The sequence below is a fragment of the Sprattus sprattus genome (assembly GCF_963457725.1).
Source record: "Sprattus sprattus genome assembly, chromosome: 4".
NCBI classification, from domain to species: Eukaryota; Metazoa; Chordata; class Actinopteri; order Clupeiformes; family Clupeidae; genus Sprattus; species Sprattus sprattus.
The window spans coordinates 41276445-41292893 of NC_137923.1; the positions used below are offsets into that span (position 1 = coordinate 41276445).

The 16449-nt window shown below is 42.2% G+C and overlaps 1 protein-coding gene across 1 annotated transcript; it reads left to right on the forward strand.

Moving 5' to 3' along the window:
• The first annotated feature begins 645 nt into the window (after nucleotides 1-645).
• On the forward strand, nucleotides 646-9944 carry ldlrap1a (low density lipoprotein receptor adaptor protein 1a). Its single transcript, XM_080836137.1, has 9 exons — nucleotides 646-798; nucleotides 4682-4824; nucleotides 5012-5124; nucleotides 5931-6045; nucleotides 6396-6468; nucleotides 6633-6728; nucleotides 7023-7144; nucleotides 7400-7434; nucleotides 9448-9944. The coding sequence occupies exons 1-9, from the start codon at nucleotides 714-716 to the stop codon at nucleotides 9575-9577; spliced, it is 912 nt and encodes a 303-aa protein (XP_080692263.1). The 5' UTR covers nucleotides 646-713; the 3' UTR covers nucleotides 9578-9944.
• Nucleotides 9945-16449: the final 6505 nt, after the last annotated feature.

Sequence of the window (16449 nt, forward strand, 5' to 3'; positions counted from 1 at the left end):
ATATTTCCGTGACGAGGCACGTTGGAATTTATTCAGATACATGTTGATGTAATCAGTATAGCTACGATGTTCACTGCAATATCTGCAGTAGCCTACGTGTCATGTAGAGTAGTTTACACACTTACTTCTGCACACTGGTATCTTTGCATGGGAACTTTGGTATGGAGACGTATTTATTTCGGACTGCCAAGAAGTCTCCGGAACAAAAATGCTGATGTTCACAGAGGAACTGCACGTTCGAGGCATGGTCAAGGAATTGATGTCATCTTGGCCCTGCTCTATACCGTAACGCACACTGATCGCCAATGTATTGTGGTATACTTTGAAAAGCCGGTATCACAATCTTCTTTATGGCCACATGGGGGCACTTGTAGTAAAAAAAAAAAGTCTAGGCTATTTGAAATTAAGCTTTGGAAGCAAAGATTGTGTTATAACACAGAGTTACATTCTGTTAAAATTGCGTAAGTAGCCTACCAGCAGTGTATATGTTGAGAAACGAGAATGTGACTAAATAAGTCCTCCTTTCACGCTTCCATGTTTGCTATTCTTTGATTGACAGCTAACAACACCGCCCAATTGGAATCAGAGGACAATCCCCACGGGTTTCGGCAACCAAACGCAAACAACAAAGTTGTATAAGTATACGAGACCGCTCATGGCTACGACCTCAGTGTTGGAGTGAAAGAGTGTACTTCTTTTGTATCAGCTCTAGTATGGATGCCCTTAAGTCGGCTGGGAGGGCTATCATTCGTAGTCCAAGTATGGCCAAACAATCTTGGAATTCAGGAAAACACAAGAGTAAGTACCCCGTGCTTGTTTTCCCCCCCTCCTGTTCGATAGTCAACTTTAGAGAGCCGTGTAACAATTGCCTGCCGGTTATGCTTCTTATCACTTTAGCCTAGACCTCTGGAAGCGCACAGACAATTGTTTTCCACGGCAATCGAATTTAGAAAACAACTTAATCAAGCCAGCGGGCTAGTGGCTGTGATTCATTTTAGGTCTCTTAACTAGAATTTGCTGTTTTTATGTCTTGCGGAGTTGCGGTAAGCTATTTAGAGATATTTGGCGGTTCTATCGTAGTACGTTTGCTTTTCTCAGCATGATTCTGAAACGTGCGATAACATTGTTGCCAATTAGGGCAGTTTGACTTGTTGTGATGTCGGTAGGCACGTGAGGCCTGTAGATCCCATTGGGCACCTTTAGTGAATTAAACAATCTCGTGTTATTGCTACAGCTGGCTCTCTAAATTTCGGTCCGAATAAATAGGCCTACCAATTTATTTGAAATACGACAACAACAACAACAACAAACCGTTTAGCTACATAAGCACTTCGGTAGCAGGCAGTTTAACAATTGAAAGTTAACTAACTAGCCAACGAAAATAATATAATTCCCAGTTAACCTTGTGATGGAGTTTTTTTCACCAGGGTTTGTAAAAACAGCGTTACGTATCATATAAACAAATCAGGTTGGTCTAGCCAGATGTAGGGACTCAACAAGTTGTAAGTGATGTTCAAGTTTAGGCCAATGTATTAAGTCAAAGTGCTGAATATAATAAACAAGAAAGTCCACTTAGTAGATTATCTTGCTTTCGAATGCTTGTGAGTGTGGACTGCCACTTGCACAGATTTGTTAGGCTAACCTTTTGTTGCTCCACTGACCTACTTTTACCAATAATATGGCTTCTGTCAAACTTTGTGACTATTTCCACCACATAACTGACAGCGAATGGAGACAAGGCTGCTTAACACAAATCCTGCAGATAAGAACTGAAGTATGCCTTGGTATCTTTTAGAAGCTAATGGATCCCGGTCTTATCTATATGACTTAGTCTAAGCTTTACCAGATACACACAGTGGTCTTACATACGGAATTGGATGAATATTGTTAACTTATTCTGTTTTATTAGCAACCAAGAGAACATTTCTCAGATGTATAAGGGCAACAATGTGCTCTGTCATCAACAATAATGAGCTGCTAATAACAATTCATACTGTGTAATATATTTTTTCTCTCACCTTCAGGTAAAACTACCATTTCATGATTCATGATTCATAAGTCATTATAATGGGTTGGAAAATGTATTCTTCCGTTGAAAGTAATATCAGTTCAGAAGATGGACCATGGATTGCTGCAAATGCAATTGCAAATTGTAATGAGGACTGTGTGTGTGTGTGTGTGTGTGTGTGTGTGTGTGTGTGTGTGTGTGTGTGTGTGTGTGTGTGTGTGTGTGTGTGTGTGTGTGTGTGTGTGTGTGTGTGTGCGTTACTAAACAGTCTATACTGAAAATTACACACCTATTTGAGGACCTAGCAACCGGGGCTTGGGCTACATGTCCCTGTGACCTAGAGATTGCCTACATGGGTTTTGTGGTCTTGTATGAAAGCCTTTGTGATGGAGCTAAACTTAACACTGCATCTCAGTCAGATATGTGTTTGAAGTATTTTATAGGGAGAGTGCGGAAGCTGTGACTAAAAGCTTTTTTTATTGCAGGGGACAAATGTGTGTACCTGAGTGCTGCTGTCACCTTCTCACTTCTCAGTTTGAATAGCTTTTATTTGCCCAGTACTGGCATTTGATCAAGGGTGAATGATGCAGCTCTTAATGAAATCACTACCTGATTGTCAGAGATCCTGCACAGTGATGTGAAAGTGACATTTTTGTGTGTCTTGAAGGTAGACTCGATTTAGGTCTGATTCTTGCTTTTCTTTTCACAACCCAATAGTGTTTTAAAAGTCTGCCACTGAGGGTTTAAAGGTAAAGTCACAGATTTAAAAGATGAGGAACAACATTTCACCATGTGAGAACAGCTGCAACTGCCTCTTTGATGAGGCAACTCAGATTCCTGTAGGGCATAGCATTAGTAACTTAATTTTGCTTCCACTCAAAAGCCCCAAAAATCTTTCAGAAATTGAAATGATGACAGCCATTACATATTAAATGGCGTATTTATTCTCCCTGTTCTACCAACTGTTTAGATGAGGGGGGTGAAAGAAGGCTATGTGTATGAAAGATACATGAGTGACAATTTAAGTTTGTCTAATGGGTCTGCCCCAGTTTGCAGATTTGGCTTTGCTTCTGATGTAATTTTTCCCATAGGACTTAAATCTCTTCAGCAAGTTTTCCAGGGGAGCGCGCACACACACACACACACACACACACACACACACACACACACACACACACACACACACAGAGACACACACACACAGAGCATGGTACATAAACCCACACACTTTTGCCATTCTTAAACTTTTGACATTTAAAAAGGATGAGTGTGTGAGTCCCATCATGGGGAGAAAGTGAGGGACTTTTCTCCGTGATGAAGGGCGCCTGCGCGTCCCACTAATCAGAATAACGGAGATTGCCTGTCAGCCCGGCGATGTTATTGCGCCGTTATTCGTTTTTCGCAGAGTCAGAGGATCACCTCCAGACTGCCGTCTCGAGCGTTTAGGACCGTCATCAATAATGGCCGGAAAGATGCATGAGTTAAGAGGCTGCTGCGTTTTGGAAATTATTCAGAATTCTCAGCCCCAGTCCACGGTGTTAAATCACTTTTGGATGGTGTTGATTCAAGGCTATCGATCAACTCCGCAGTGCTCGTCTTGCATTTCTGAAATGCCCGTCTTACATTACTGTCAGTGTTGTTGTGCTGAGCCTCTTGCTCTCTCTCTTCCTCCCTCTCAGGCCCTTTCTTTTCTTTCTGTACATAATCTTATTTAAACACCCATCTCTCCTGTGAGATGTTTGGTACTGGGTATTTGTAAAAAGCAATTGAATAAAACTGGGCTTTGAAGTTGTAGGGTGCAACAAAGCTTTATATCTCCAGCTAAATCATTATTGAGCTATTGCAGAGTGTGTGTGTGTGTGTGTGTGTGTGTGTGTGTGTGTGTGTGTGTGTGTGTGTGTGTGTGTGTGTGTGTGTGTGTGTGTGTGTGTGTGTGTGTGTGTGTGTGTGTGTGTGTGTGTGTGTGTGTGTGTGTGTGTGTGTGTGTGTGTGTGTGTGTGTGTGTGTGTGTGTGTGTGTGTGTCTTGAACACGTAATGTAGTAATTCATCTTACATTTTGGGAGGAGGTGTCCCTCCATTCATCCCACCAGAATTCTCAAACCATATTGTAGATTCCTGGTCGCTCATTAAAATGAGAGAGAGGGCGAGGGAGAGCTGGACGATCCTTGAGGAGAGGACAAGCCTTTGATACTTATCGAAGTCTTATCAGAGCTATTCCCATATTTCAGAAACATAGTTTGGAGTTCAGAGGAAGGTCACAGGCAGGGGAGAGATAAGGTGAAAGCCTGTCCTTGGAACTTTTCAGTCTAAGCTTGTTTTTGTATTTTGTATGTCAATGCAAAACAGGGACTCTTTTATCAGTGCATGTGAGTTCATAAGCAAGGACATCTCTCGCACTGATTTCATATGTTTGGTTCTACTGGAAACCTAGATATTTACAAAGACACTATCTGTAGGACAATCACATCTGGTAAATATTTACATTCACAGGGCTTAGCAGATATCCATACATAGCAAATGTGCGCTGATGTGTGTAAGCAATGCTTTGCTGAACTTTGTCTCGGTGGACACAGTTTTGTTATCCGTCAGTTCATGTGCTTCAGCTGGAAAAAAATATGTTATTTACATTAGCAGGATGTTGTTGATCTCCCATAACCTCCTTTGCTCCGCAGAGCTCCCGGAGAACTGGACCGACACGAGGGAGACCATCCTGGAGGGCATGACCTTTAACATCAGGCACCTGGGGATGACCCTGGTGGACCAGCCCAAAGGCGAGGAGCTGTCTGGGGCAGCTGTCAAACGGATCTTCGCCACAGTGAGTCCTTGGCCTCTTTGTCCATTGTCTCTTTATCGATGAACACCATGTGTAGTGTTAGGAACTCCTTGTGTGTGTTGTTTTTTCTGTTCTTTAACTGAAGTAGGAGACCTAACGTTATTTGAAGTTGCACTTTCTGAGCAGTGACTTTTCTTCTTCTGGTGTGAACACTTGATTTTTTCTGTAGGCCAAAGCGAGTGGGAAGAAACTGCAAAAGATTGCTTTAAAAGTTTCACCTCAGGGAATTATCCTGTGTGACTACGAGACCAAACAGCTGATTGAGAATGTGTCCATATACAGGTGAGTCTGCTCTTCTAGAGACGTAGAGAGAGTCTTTTTGCACCATACGGAGCTGTTTCAAGCTTTGCTCTATTTCCCCTTCTCCCTTGCAAATGCATCAGATGAGTCAGGTACTGAGAAACTTGTGTTGACCTTCTTCGTGGCAACTACAGTGTAAAGCCTCTCCAACCTCTCCCTTAAGATCTGGATTCACTTTTCCCCCTCAGCTGCTGCTTTTTCCCCTTGCTCCATCTCGTCACGCGAGCTCCAGGATCTCTCTAAGCTCTCTCTCTCTCTCTCTCTCAGGCACTCTAAGCTCAAACTCTCACTCACATACGCCCCCTCCTCCACCCACACACACACACACACACACACACACACACACACACACACACACACACACGGGCATGCTTGCTCTCCAAGTGTTTTTTTTCTTGCTGGAGAGGAATGCCTGAAAAATGTGGCTCAAGGCTCCCATAAATCTTTTGCTCCTCGCAGCTTGGTGGGCACATGTTGTTGGACATAATGCTGTCCAAATTCTCTCTTTCTCTCTCTCTCACACACACACAAACCCAGATAGTATGGCCAGAGTTAGAAGAATAACAACCCAGGCAATTCCAGGCACCACACCCTCTGAAAAAATGCTAGTCCATTCACAATTTAGAAGAAACAGTTCTCCAGTTTATCTAGGCTCAGCACATTTTGACCCATTAGTGCTAAATGGTGTGTGCTTACTGTATGTATGGACAATCATTTATTTACTGGCACCAGGAGATCTGACTTTTCTGTGACCCCCCCCCCCCCCCCCCCCCTCCTCCTCCTCCCAGAATATCCTATTGCACTGCAGACAAGATGCATGACAAGGTGTTTGCCTACATTGCCCAAAACCAACAGAACCAGACGCTGGAGTGCCATGCATTCCTCTGTGCCAAAAGAAAAGTGGTAAGGTGTTTTGTTTTAACTCATAAAAACAATGCTACTCCTGTCCAAACACACATTTTGTTCATGATTCACATTTCAAATCAAGGCGGCTTGATTTGTCACAGCTTGCCCGGCTACATCTCTGAATAGGCCGCAGAACAGGAGCCTTGGTGTGACTGCATTGCATGCGTCAACTGTGTAGAATATGGTGGTAATAGCAGAGTTGTGGTTTGAGTCTCAAGAAGCTCAATGGAAGTGTGTACTTTATGTGAGCCATAGGTCACTTTGGATAAAAGTGTCGGATAAATGTACTTAAATGTGAACGTAAATGCATGAATGACTCCTAATGTCTCTCTTGTCCTTCCTTGTAGGCTCAAGCAGTGACTCTTACTGTGGCCCAAGCTTTCAAAGTGGCTTTTGAGTTCTGGCAGGTGGCCAAAGAAGGTATCCAGTTCTGTGCTTCCCCCCGGTTCTTGCTTCAGTACTTAATGTTGTGTGGTCTGAGGGATGACAGAGAAATGGATTAAGTTAATGGGGAGCAGTGGATGTAATGATGGTGTTGATGCAAAGGGATGATGATGATGATGATGTGCTTTCTCTCCTCACAGAGAAAGACTTGCGAGTAAAGTCCAGCTCTGTCAAAGAAGTAACTAACAACTCCCAGACGGAGATGTCTACCAGTTTGCCCAGTTTAAAGGGACCAGGTAGTTACTGCACATTCACACGATATACAGTATATGCTTAACCTAAGCACACATACTCTGCCTCCCCCGCACGCCTCTTTTTCTTTCACCTTTTATGTCAAACAAACAGGCAACCATGTATGTTCATTCACTCCCTCATGCACGCATGCACACACAAACACATCCACACACTGCAGTTTCTCTTCTGAGCCTTTGCCTAAAAGAAATGACTTCTGGGTCATTTGTTAGCGACAAAGTACTGTGTTAAATCGGACACTATATACATTGTTTGTTGTGTTCTTGCAACTTTCTCAGATGTAGCTACAGAGAATCTGTTGGACTTTGGTGCCAGTTCCTGTACAGTGGTGGATGATGTCGACAATCGAAAGAACCTAGAGACTGACGTCAACAGGCCTGATAACAACAACACCATCTGGGTAAGACCATCTCCAGGTACTTCATCTCCGTCTTCATCACAATTCCAATGTCATCTCCCAAAACATAGGTCTTCTCTGAGTTAGGAACTGACCGATAGAAAATATATAAGGTTCAATACAAATATAGCCTTGGCCGTTCTGTTTAGAAATCCACTCAGAGTAGTAATTTGAAACCTGAAACCTATTACTCTGCCATTGCTTGAGCTGGCTACAAAACCAAAACGTACTTAAAGAAGTGTTTTCATCACTTGACAGGGAATGGATGACGGCCTGGATGAAGCGTTTTCAAGGTAAGAAGTTCATATAACCGTCAGTCAGGGTTTATCAGGGGGCGGCCTCTCGGGCTTACACTGGTGTGCATCAGTCTAACAGGAGAGTGTTGGCAGACCCGTCCTTGTAAAATGAACCGCTTGGAAATGAGCTTGCAGGGAAAAAAGATGTAAACGGCCTGATTTCCGTCATCTGATGTTTTTACTGGGGTTGAGAACCGAGAGGGGGTGGATGTTGCAATTTATCAAAGGCATCTCCTCAGTCAAAACGTAATGATCTGAGGAAGGATTAGTAAAAAGAAAACGCAAGGTTTAAATGTGCTTTTGGTTAGACAGTTTCCACTAAATAGAATCTTGTCACACTGGCCAATTTATACTATACCCACAGCATGAAATTGTTAGTTTTAGTTATGTATTGTTGGTTTAATTGATGTATTGTGTAATTTTGGTGGCAAATATGGCAGTTGTATATTGATTTGTTTAGTTACCTAGTTAGGCAACTGATCTGTCTTACACCATGTCTGCCAACTTAAGCATGTCCTTTTGTAGGTCACCAAAATGAGTTTTACCGCCCACATTTCCTCATCTTGCTCATGGGAAAACACCTCGGCTGACGTGACAAAGTGCTGCTGCTGACTTTAGACTTTCTTAGAAGCGGCCGTTGAAGCGGCCCCCTTAACCATTTTACCTTGAGAAGTATCAGGCTTGAAATGATTAAGATCATGAATTTAGAGGGTTGTATCGCTCACAATTGAAAATCGTATTTAATGCACACCATTTCTCACACTGAATACACAAGGAAGGTCAGAAAAGAGTCCAAGATATCAAAACAATTGTTCAATGTCTTCCTTGATGAACATATAATTGTTGTCATTTACAAACATTTTGGATGAACTCCTTTATGCTCTGCCACAGAAGAGGATTAAGAAAACTCATGGGAGAAAACCGTTTCACGCAGTAAACCCCCCTCACACCAGTCTTTCTCTGTCCCAGTAGCTGCAGTTTGGATAGCTTTCAGTCTCAGTCTTCTTCAGGTAACGTTATGATTGTGTCAAGAATGTGTCAACCCCATAGCATTGCTTCCCTCCCTGAAACAAACCCCTCATTCCCCTTCGAGTAGCCTCATCTTCCTCCTACCCCTCCTCCTCCTCCTCCTCCTTCTCATCCCTCTCTGGCCATCAGCCCATGGAAAGGTTTCAGAACTCTGCCTGTCGTAAGAGGGCCATTGGAAAACAACATGGCCGTGTTTCAGTAGCGCTCTTTCCTGAGAGGAACCAAATACCATGGGCACTCTCATCAACTAAGTTCTTATTCCTCCTCTCAGCTAACATGCAGTAAGGCAGAGTTCTATGCCGGTCCCACCACCTTACCCCACCCCGACCTCCACGAACCCCCCCCCCCCCCCCAACCTCAACCTAGGCAAAGGGCAATACCACAAAGCCCCAAAAGCCTTGTTTGTCCTTCAACCTTAGCACCTGCTTTCCCAGTGATGACACTAGTGGATCTGAGGTCATGCTCCTTGTTTTGTCCGTCTAATAGGTGTGTGTGTGTGTGTGTGTTTGTGTATGTCTTTCTGATAAGGAGAGATGCACAAAGGAGGAGAGGACACAAACAAAACCACTGTGCACATGGACATTCAGAACAGCATGGCATCATTTGAACTGAAATGGTGTTGATGTTCTATTAGAAATAAATACTTTTATGAAGGGGTTACCAAGTGACTTTTGGACTGAGGTAGCGTGAGTAAAAGCTGTAGTGCGCAGCAAGGTGAACTGTTTCGGACTTTGACCCTTCCCCCAGTGCACAGATTACTAATAACCGCTAATGCCACAAATAACATTACATTAGCCTTTAGCATTAGTCTTAGGCAGTCACAGTTACATAGCTGCGTTAGCTATTAACAATAATTCTAACCGTGTCAATCCTATACCTACTCCAATCATTTAAGTACATGTACTAAGACTGTCCTTTCATGAATATTTGCCACATTGTTTTTAAAAGACTGATCTCTCATTTCTTCTCTTCTCACATCAGACTGGCAGTCTCTCGTACTAACCCCCAGGTCTTGGACATTGGGGTGACCCCTCTGGACTGGAACTCAGACCCAGACTGGGACAAAGCCAATGGGAATGCCCCTCGGACCGATGATATGTTTGAGTTCTGAGAACCAGACCATGGTGGGGCAACCATGGAGATGAAATAGGTGGGCAGAGAAGTCACAGGATGTGACATCGTCCTTGGAAAGTCTATCGCAGAGATTGGCATCGGATTGGATGGCACTTTGTTTTTTAGTAGTCAACCAATGCAGAGCTTAGCTCACCATAGCAATATTAAGTAGATGTTACTCTTAAAGCTAAACAACCTCAGCATTTATGAAGTTTCTTGATTTAATGATTTTCACTCCTGGACCTTTTTCTTCCTTTGTTTGAAGATGATGTATATACAACTTATAATTACCTGCATCAGTATTATTTGCATTTACAGATATTTATTAGTTCTTCCATAATCCCAACTGTATCGGAAACAAAACTGCTTTAATGGCAATTAGAAGTGTACAGATGACAATGTGTGACTTAATCTAAATACAATTATGAATTATTATGAGGTATATTCAATTCTATATTTTTGTGTGTATTTTGTAATTATATCAAAGCTTCTGAAGAACACAAGCTTTAAACAAAAAATGAAAACAAATGCTTTCCTCTTTCACAGAGAGGGTTCTGCAGCAGTTTGAATGTTACATTTCTGTATTATATTGATAAATAAATAAAAAAGCAATAATAGGCAGATCTTTGTCTTTTTTTCTTTATTTAATGTCAGAGTTGCATTTATTATTAGTTTGAATGCTAAATGTGAACTGCAAAAGCTAAAACATGCCCATCTTACAAAACAAAGCTGTGAAGATAACTGATATGTGTGTATCGTGGGCGTGTATCTCTTCTCCCTCCTGTTAAAGGTCATTATGCCCACCATTGTCACCCTGATAAAAGAGACCAGTGAAATGACTGCTTGTCGGCCATTTTCAACCAAAGAGAGGGGATGGAGCCACTAAAATGAGCCACTGCCATCTGCCCACCTATAGGGGGCAGCACGTCCACACTCAGCCTACACTTCCCCTTAAGCAGATCTCTGAGAGACTCACTGTCTATCAATGCCAGCGACCTATTACAGTGGTCTTGAAATTTCATCCTACAAGGATGCACAGCTCCTAGCCCGTAAGCAGTTTATCTACTTAACTGTGTTGTGTTTGGGTAAATATTTGGAGGAGACTGTCTCGAGGGTTATCGACCAAAATGGGAAGAAGTGATCACGTATCCTACTTAAGTATGAGAAGAAGTGAGGGAAGAATTGTTTAAAAAAAACCTTCATGCAGTTATTCATGTAACACACTATGGGCCACTCTGGATTGTGTTTCATGCTTTGAGTTTATGTGCACTCTGTCTCAATAAGCCCTAAAGCAGCCAGATAATGGGATCGGGAGGAATAAAACAAGAAAAAGTCTTATTCATCACAGAAATTGCCCGGCCCAGAGAACAGTGTTTACCTCCATCATCAAACGCCAGAAGCAGCCCGGAGTAGCCTATTTGTTATTCAGCATATTTTTTAAAGTTTCCTCCATTTTTTATAACACACAAGGGCTCCATTTTTAGACTGTATGATTTCACCCTGAATGGAGTCATAAGTATGAATTTTTGGTTTTCCCCCTCACCCGCGTCAGTAGAAGAGAAGAGAGTGAAGTGAGTTTTTTAGTTTTTGTCTCACATCAGCATATTAATGCTTTTAAATAATGCATGTAGTCTAAGTAAGGTTGTCAGGATGAGTTTTCCTGTATATGTTATTTATGTGAATGTAGTGTGCGTGTGTGTCTGAGTGATCAAGGGTGTAGGTTGATCCGCGTGACGCAGGGCCCTCCAGAGGACTCTTGACACACACACAGCCTCGGTGGCGAAACGTGGCAGAAAACGTGTCAGAAGGGGCAGACCGATCTGGCTCTTGCTCGTTTAATTTGCCTTCCGCTCCTCATGATCACACAGTATTAACAACTTTCTTTGTTATTGCATTTATAGAAACCTGTCAAACCGGTGCAGATTAGTTACACAATTTAAATGTATACAATCTATGTGTGTAGTTTTAGCCTATACTCATTCAATGCAGACACATGCACACATTATTTTAATTCATGGTATCATCAAGGTTTCACTGAACACAGAAATGAGGAAAAGAGACACAGACAACACTTATAGACTATGGATTTGAATGGGCCTTGACGTCAATGCTCATACCCCCTTACTTTCAGGTACTTCTCTATCCTCCACATTAATAATTTTTAGGTTTATTCTATTCCTCTAGGGAATTACAGACGAGATCCCCCACATTTACAGCTACAGGATGGTGGCCTTTTAGTCTAGCAATTACAATTTATTGAAAGCATTTATTCATTTAATGCACTTCCTCATATACACAATCTTATTAGAACATTAGATCCTTTATCAGTTGGCTTCCTTACTCTACTTACTTACTTACTTACTGATTTGCAGATCTGCCATAAATGTAAGCGTGAACAGGAAGGCAATAGAGAACACAAGCAAAGCATGGTTAGCAAATCTAGACACAAACCAACCCTTGAACAACTCCATGCATTGTTCTCTCACATGCTGCCTTCACTTTTGTGGTCGTGTGGAATCAAAATGTGTTGTAGCGTGTAAGGGTAGCGAAAGCTTGTGTATATGTGTCTATAATAGATCTTTTTCTTCAGAAGGCAGTGAGAATGTGTATCAAGAATGTTAATGTTTAGTAGTGTTACAATTTAGAATATAGTTTTTGTTTCCCTTTTATGTCTCATTTTAGTGTGCATTATTGTTGTCATTCTTGTCTGGATTTTATGTTGTAAAATGCCTTTGTGTTGTCCCTGTGTTGTCTAGTGTCTAGTTGTGCATCATCACCGTCTTTGTCATGTACCGTCTGTGTTTTCCCAATCAGTTTCAAGAACAAAGACGGCACCTGGCACCTCTGTGTCGACTACCACCGTCTTAATGAAGTCACTTGCAAAGACTCCTTACCGCTGCCATGTATTGATAAAGCCCCCTCGACTACATTGCTGGGTCCCACTGGTTCAGATCCATTGTTCTCCGCAGTGGCAGCAGTTTCTCGACTCCAGTGGCAGGAGCAGCAGCAATTAATCGACCCTGTCCAGGCCTGGTGGGAGCGGGCCAATGACCACCCTGGTCTACCATCTCAGCACGGGGTCCTGAGATCAAGGCTCTCTACTCGTAGTGGCCTTGCCTCACCAACTGGGATGTGCTCTTGCATCGACGCTGGCAGACTCCCAGGAGCCATTGCGCACCATGGGTCCTGCAGCCGGTACATGATTTTGTGGGAGCTGGGCCATTCCAGAATTACCAAGACGCTTCATGGCTTCATGTCCTGCTTCTACTGGAACTGCAATGGTGTTGCCAGGACGTGAAGTTCTACGTTCACCAGTGTGACTCCTGCGTGGCTCAGAAGAGGCTGACCCGGTGCTCTCACGCACCACTGCAGCCGTACCGGGTGGGGTCCCCTTTGGCGCGTGCTGCTATGACCATGGATTACTTCACTAAGAGGCCTGAGGCATATGCAGTCCTTACAAGACTGCTGCCATCGCCATTGAGCGCCTGGTCTACCATTTTGTTCTACCATTTTGGTGAAACTTCATGGCTGTCCATCTAGCTTCCTAAAATGACGTTTAGAAATTATTGTTATTGATTCCTTTTTATTACTCTCAGTGTACCTTCTATAAAAAAGGGAACACCTATTGTGTTGCATTGCAATGCATTGAATCCATGTCTTTCAATGGGGCATCAAAACCACAGATTTCCCCCGCCACACACTTTTTTGACTCGTCCTTTGTTTTGTTTTTAAGATACAGACAGCTGGTCCTGTGGTGGAATTCAATTTGCATTTTCTCATACGAATGTATTTCTAGTTATGTAGTATTCGAATTTAGTATGTGGTTCATGTTTCCTTTTTGTGCCTCATGTGAGCATGCATTACTGGCATCATTCTTGTCGAGGTTCAATGTTGTAAAATGCCTGTGTGTTGTTTAACGATACCGTCTGTGTCATGTGGAGAATAGACCTCCCTCCTGTGATTCCACTGTCAGCAACAATATGTCCTGCTTGGACAGTGCCTAGCTACTACATAGGCCTAATAAAGGTCAAAGAAATCCTGACTCTTGTTGCTGCTCGACATACAGGTAGTAGGCATACATCATATATTCCACTCTCGCCATTAACTTTTGAAAGTTTAAGGTTTCTCCTGAAACTAGCATTAGCAAGACACGATGTACCTGTTGAGTTTCATGAACTAATGTTAAGTAGAAATAAAGCTATAGTTATAGGTAGCTAAGTTACCTGACAACAAACAACAGTCAGTGACGGTAAAACACAAAATAACCTAGAAGCACAACATGTTGAAAATACGTGACACTTTATTTTTGTTACATTATTGGACATTTACGTTTTATAACGGTATAAATTGTATAATTTCTGTTCAGAATTGCAGAATCATGCTAGCCCTCATGAAGCTTTAATGACTAAACAACTCACATAGACTTGATGATTGACATAAAACATCAGCTATACGTTTTATTTTGTTTCTTTAAGTCCATGCGTCTTAATAAATCCATCTACTGTGGTACAAATGTACTCTTAATTATTATTATTTTTTACACCATCTGCTGTCTTGGGTGTTTTAAGGCTTGGTTGTCCAAAGTGAAATGAAATTGTGGGCATACTGCTGAAGACAGAGGCCAAGTCACAAATACGTTCTTAACCTGAAGAGACAAAAATCTTAAAGTAATTATGTACTTGTGCTAAAAGGAAACTAGCAAGCTGTGAGAATTCAAATTCTACAATAAAACTATGTTTTTTGCTGAAAGCCCATAAATGAACAGCACAAGTCTTGGCATTTCAGTTAGACTGAAAGATAAAGGTGTACTCTTTTGTCAGCTTGTGGAAGAGTGATAGCGACAGACCCTTACTAGAGACAGACTAGAGACAGTGTCTGGGATTGTGTGTGTGTGTGTGTGTGTGTGTGTGTGTGTGTGTGTGTGTGTGTGTGTGTGTGTGTGTGTGTGTGTGTGTGTGTGTGTGTGTGTGTGTGTGTGTGTGTGTGTGTGCGTGCGCGTGTGTGTGCGCGTGTGCGCGCATGCGTGAATGTATTCAAATACATGTCTGCCTGTTAACAGGGGAAACAGATAATGGCCTGTATTTGAACAAAGGCTATCCTTAACATGTCATACCTTTAAACAAGATATTTAAATGCATCTGTATGGAAATTATGTTACTGAATGTTCATGACAGTAATCTGCTCAACATTGTTGGTGTTAAACCATACAGTCTGACATGCAAATCTGGCCATCCTTTGATTATTCTGCAGACTGTGTTGCTGATTGATACAACATGCAGCCAATATTTCAAATGTGTGCAAAATTCAAAGCTTCCCACAGCTTTAAAAGTATTTTTTTAATCCTCCAATTAATCTTTGAGTTTATCTTGATTCTGAAAATTCATCTTACACAACTCATACTATACCACACTGTGGTAACATGGTATTAGTCAATACTTAATGTCGTCATTCCATGCCAAAATGTTAACTCACACTTTTCTGTCACAGGGCGCATAGTAACTTCCTCTGGTAAACCAAATAGATGGGTTTTGTTGGAATGGATATTTAAAAGTCCCCTGAAAGTAACACATTGTTCTTCCTGTCAACCACTGTTTGGGACTGGATTTTGAATGTAGTGGAATCATGCAAGAGCCACACTTTTCATGTATTTATTTCTTGACTGCAAAAGGCGAGGGGATAATAGCTTTGGTCAGTGTGGCAAAAACGCATCTTGAGAGGGTTGTCACTTAGTCTGGAGTAGGGTAGTGCCTTTTTCTCTCTCTCTTTTTCAGTCAAATGTTCCCTCCTGAAGCATCTTTTCGTGGCAGAGGCACAAGGAAATATCAGGATTTATCAGGGGAAGGTAAAGAACCCTATTGCAGCAGAGACAAAACAAAAGCCGGTTCATCAGTCTTTAGCAGCATGAATCACCTTCTTGCTCGCTCTCTTCATCTCTCTCTCTCTCCTATTCTCTTATTCTATCTCTGTCTCTCTTTCTTTATCTTTATATCTCTGTCTGTCTGTTGTTTGCACACTTTCTCTCTTTCTGCCTAATCCCCTTCTGTTTTTCTATGTAAACTGCCCAAACACAATATTGATATGAGGCATTTTTCACCCTGCCACCCACCTACTCGCCCACAGCCAAGGTTAATTAGCAGTCATTACAGAAGAAATATATTGCCTCTGCGGGCGCGGAGAGGGATGGTGAAAAATGAGGACGCCAGTGAGTTGTGTGTGGGCAGAGAGAGAGAGAGAGGGAGAGGGCGATACCTGAACCTGTCACCATGGCAATGGCAGGTGGGGAGTAATTGTAACAGGTTTAGGACCAGGGTGCGTTTAATTGATCTAGGATTCCTTTAGGTACCCTTCAACAGACTTGATTAACAAAGTCATCAATCGGAAGCAGGTGGCGAAAGGAATACATATCGTCGGATAGGTGCTCCCTATGGGTTTGACCTCATGACCGTCAAACTCTCATGAGTCTGAACTCTAATTATGTTTTGACCCCGTTGAATGAGAGGATGGTAGATGAGCTGATCAGCACTGACATTGTGTTGGAGGACAAAACCCCATGAGCAAGGTCTCCAGTCAAATCTGGAAAAGCATTTAATTGAAAAACCCTAGCTCCCCACTCTGTAAAATGCACAGGCAACACAGATAAGACGTTAAATTCCTTGTGCTTTTGGTTAGGGGCATACAATAGCCATATTTGTCTAGATGTCACATGTTTATCTTATCTTTACACCTGAACAAACCAGTTTACCTCTACACTAATATGAGATTGCACCATACAGTGGCATGCCAGGGTCTATGTAATAGAAACTGGTATCAATTTGGAAAAAGGAGTAATTCACTATATTCCATATTGATTACATTTAAAGGATAATCCGC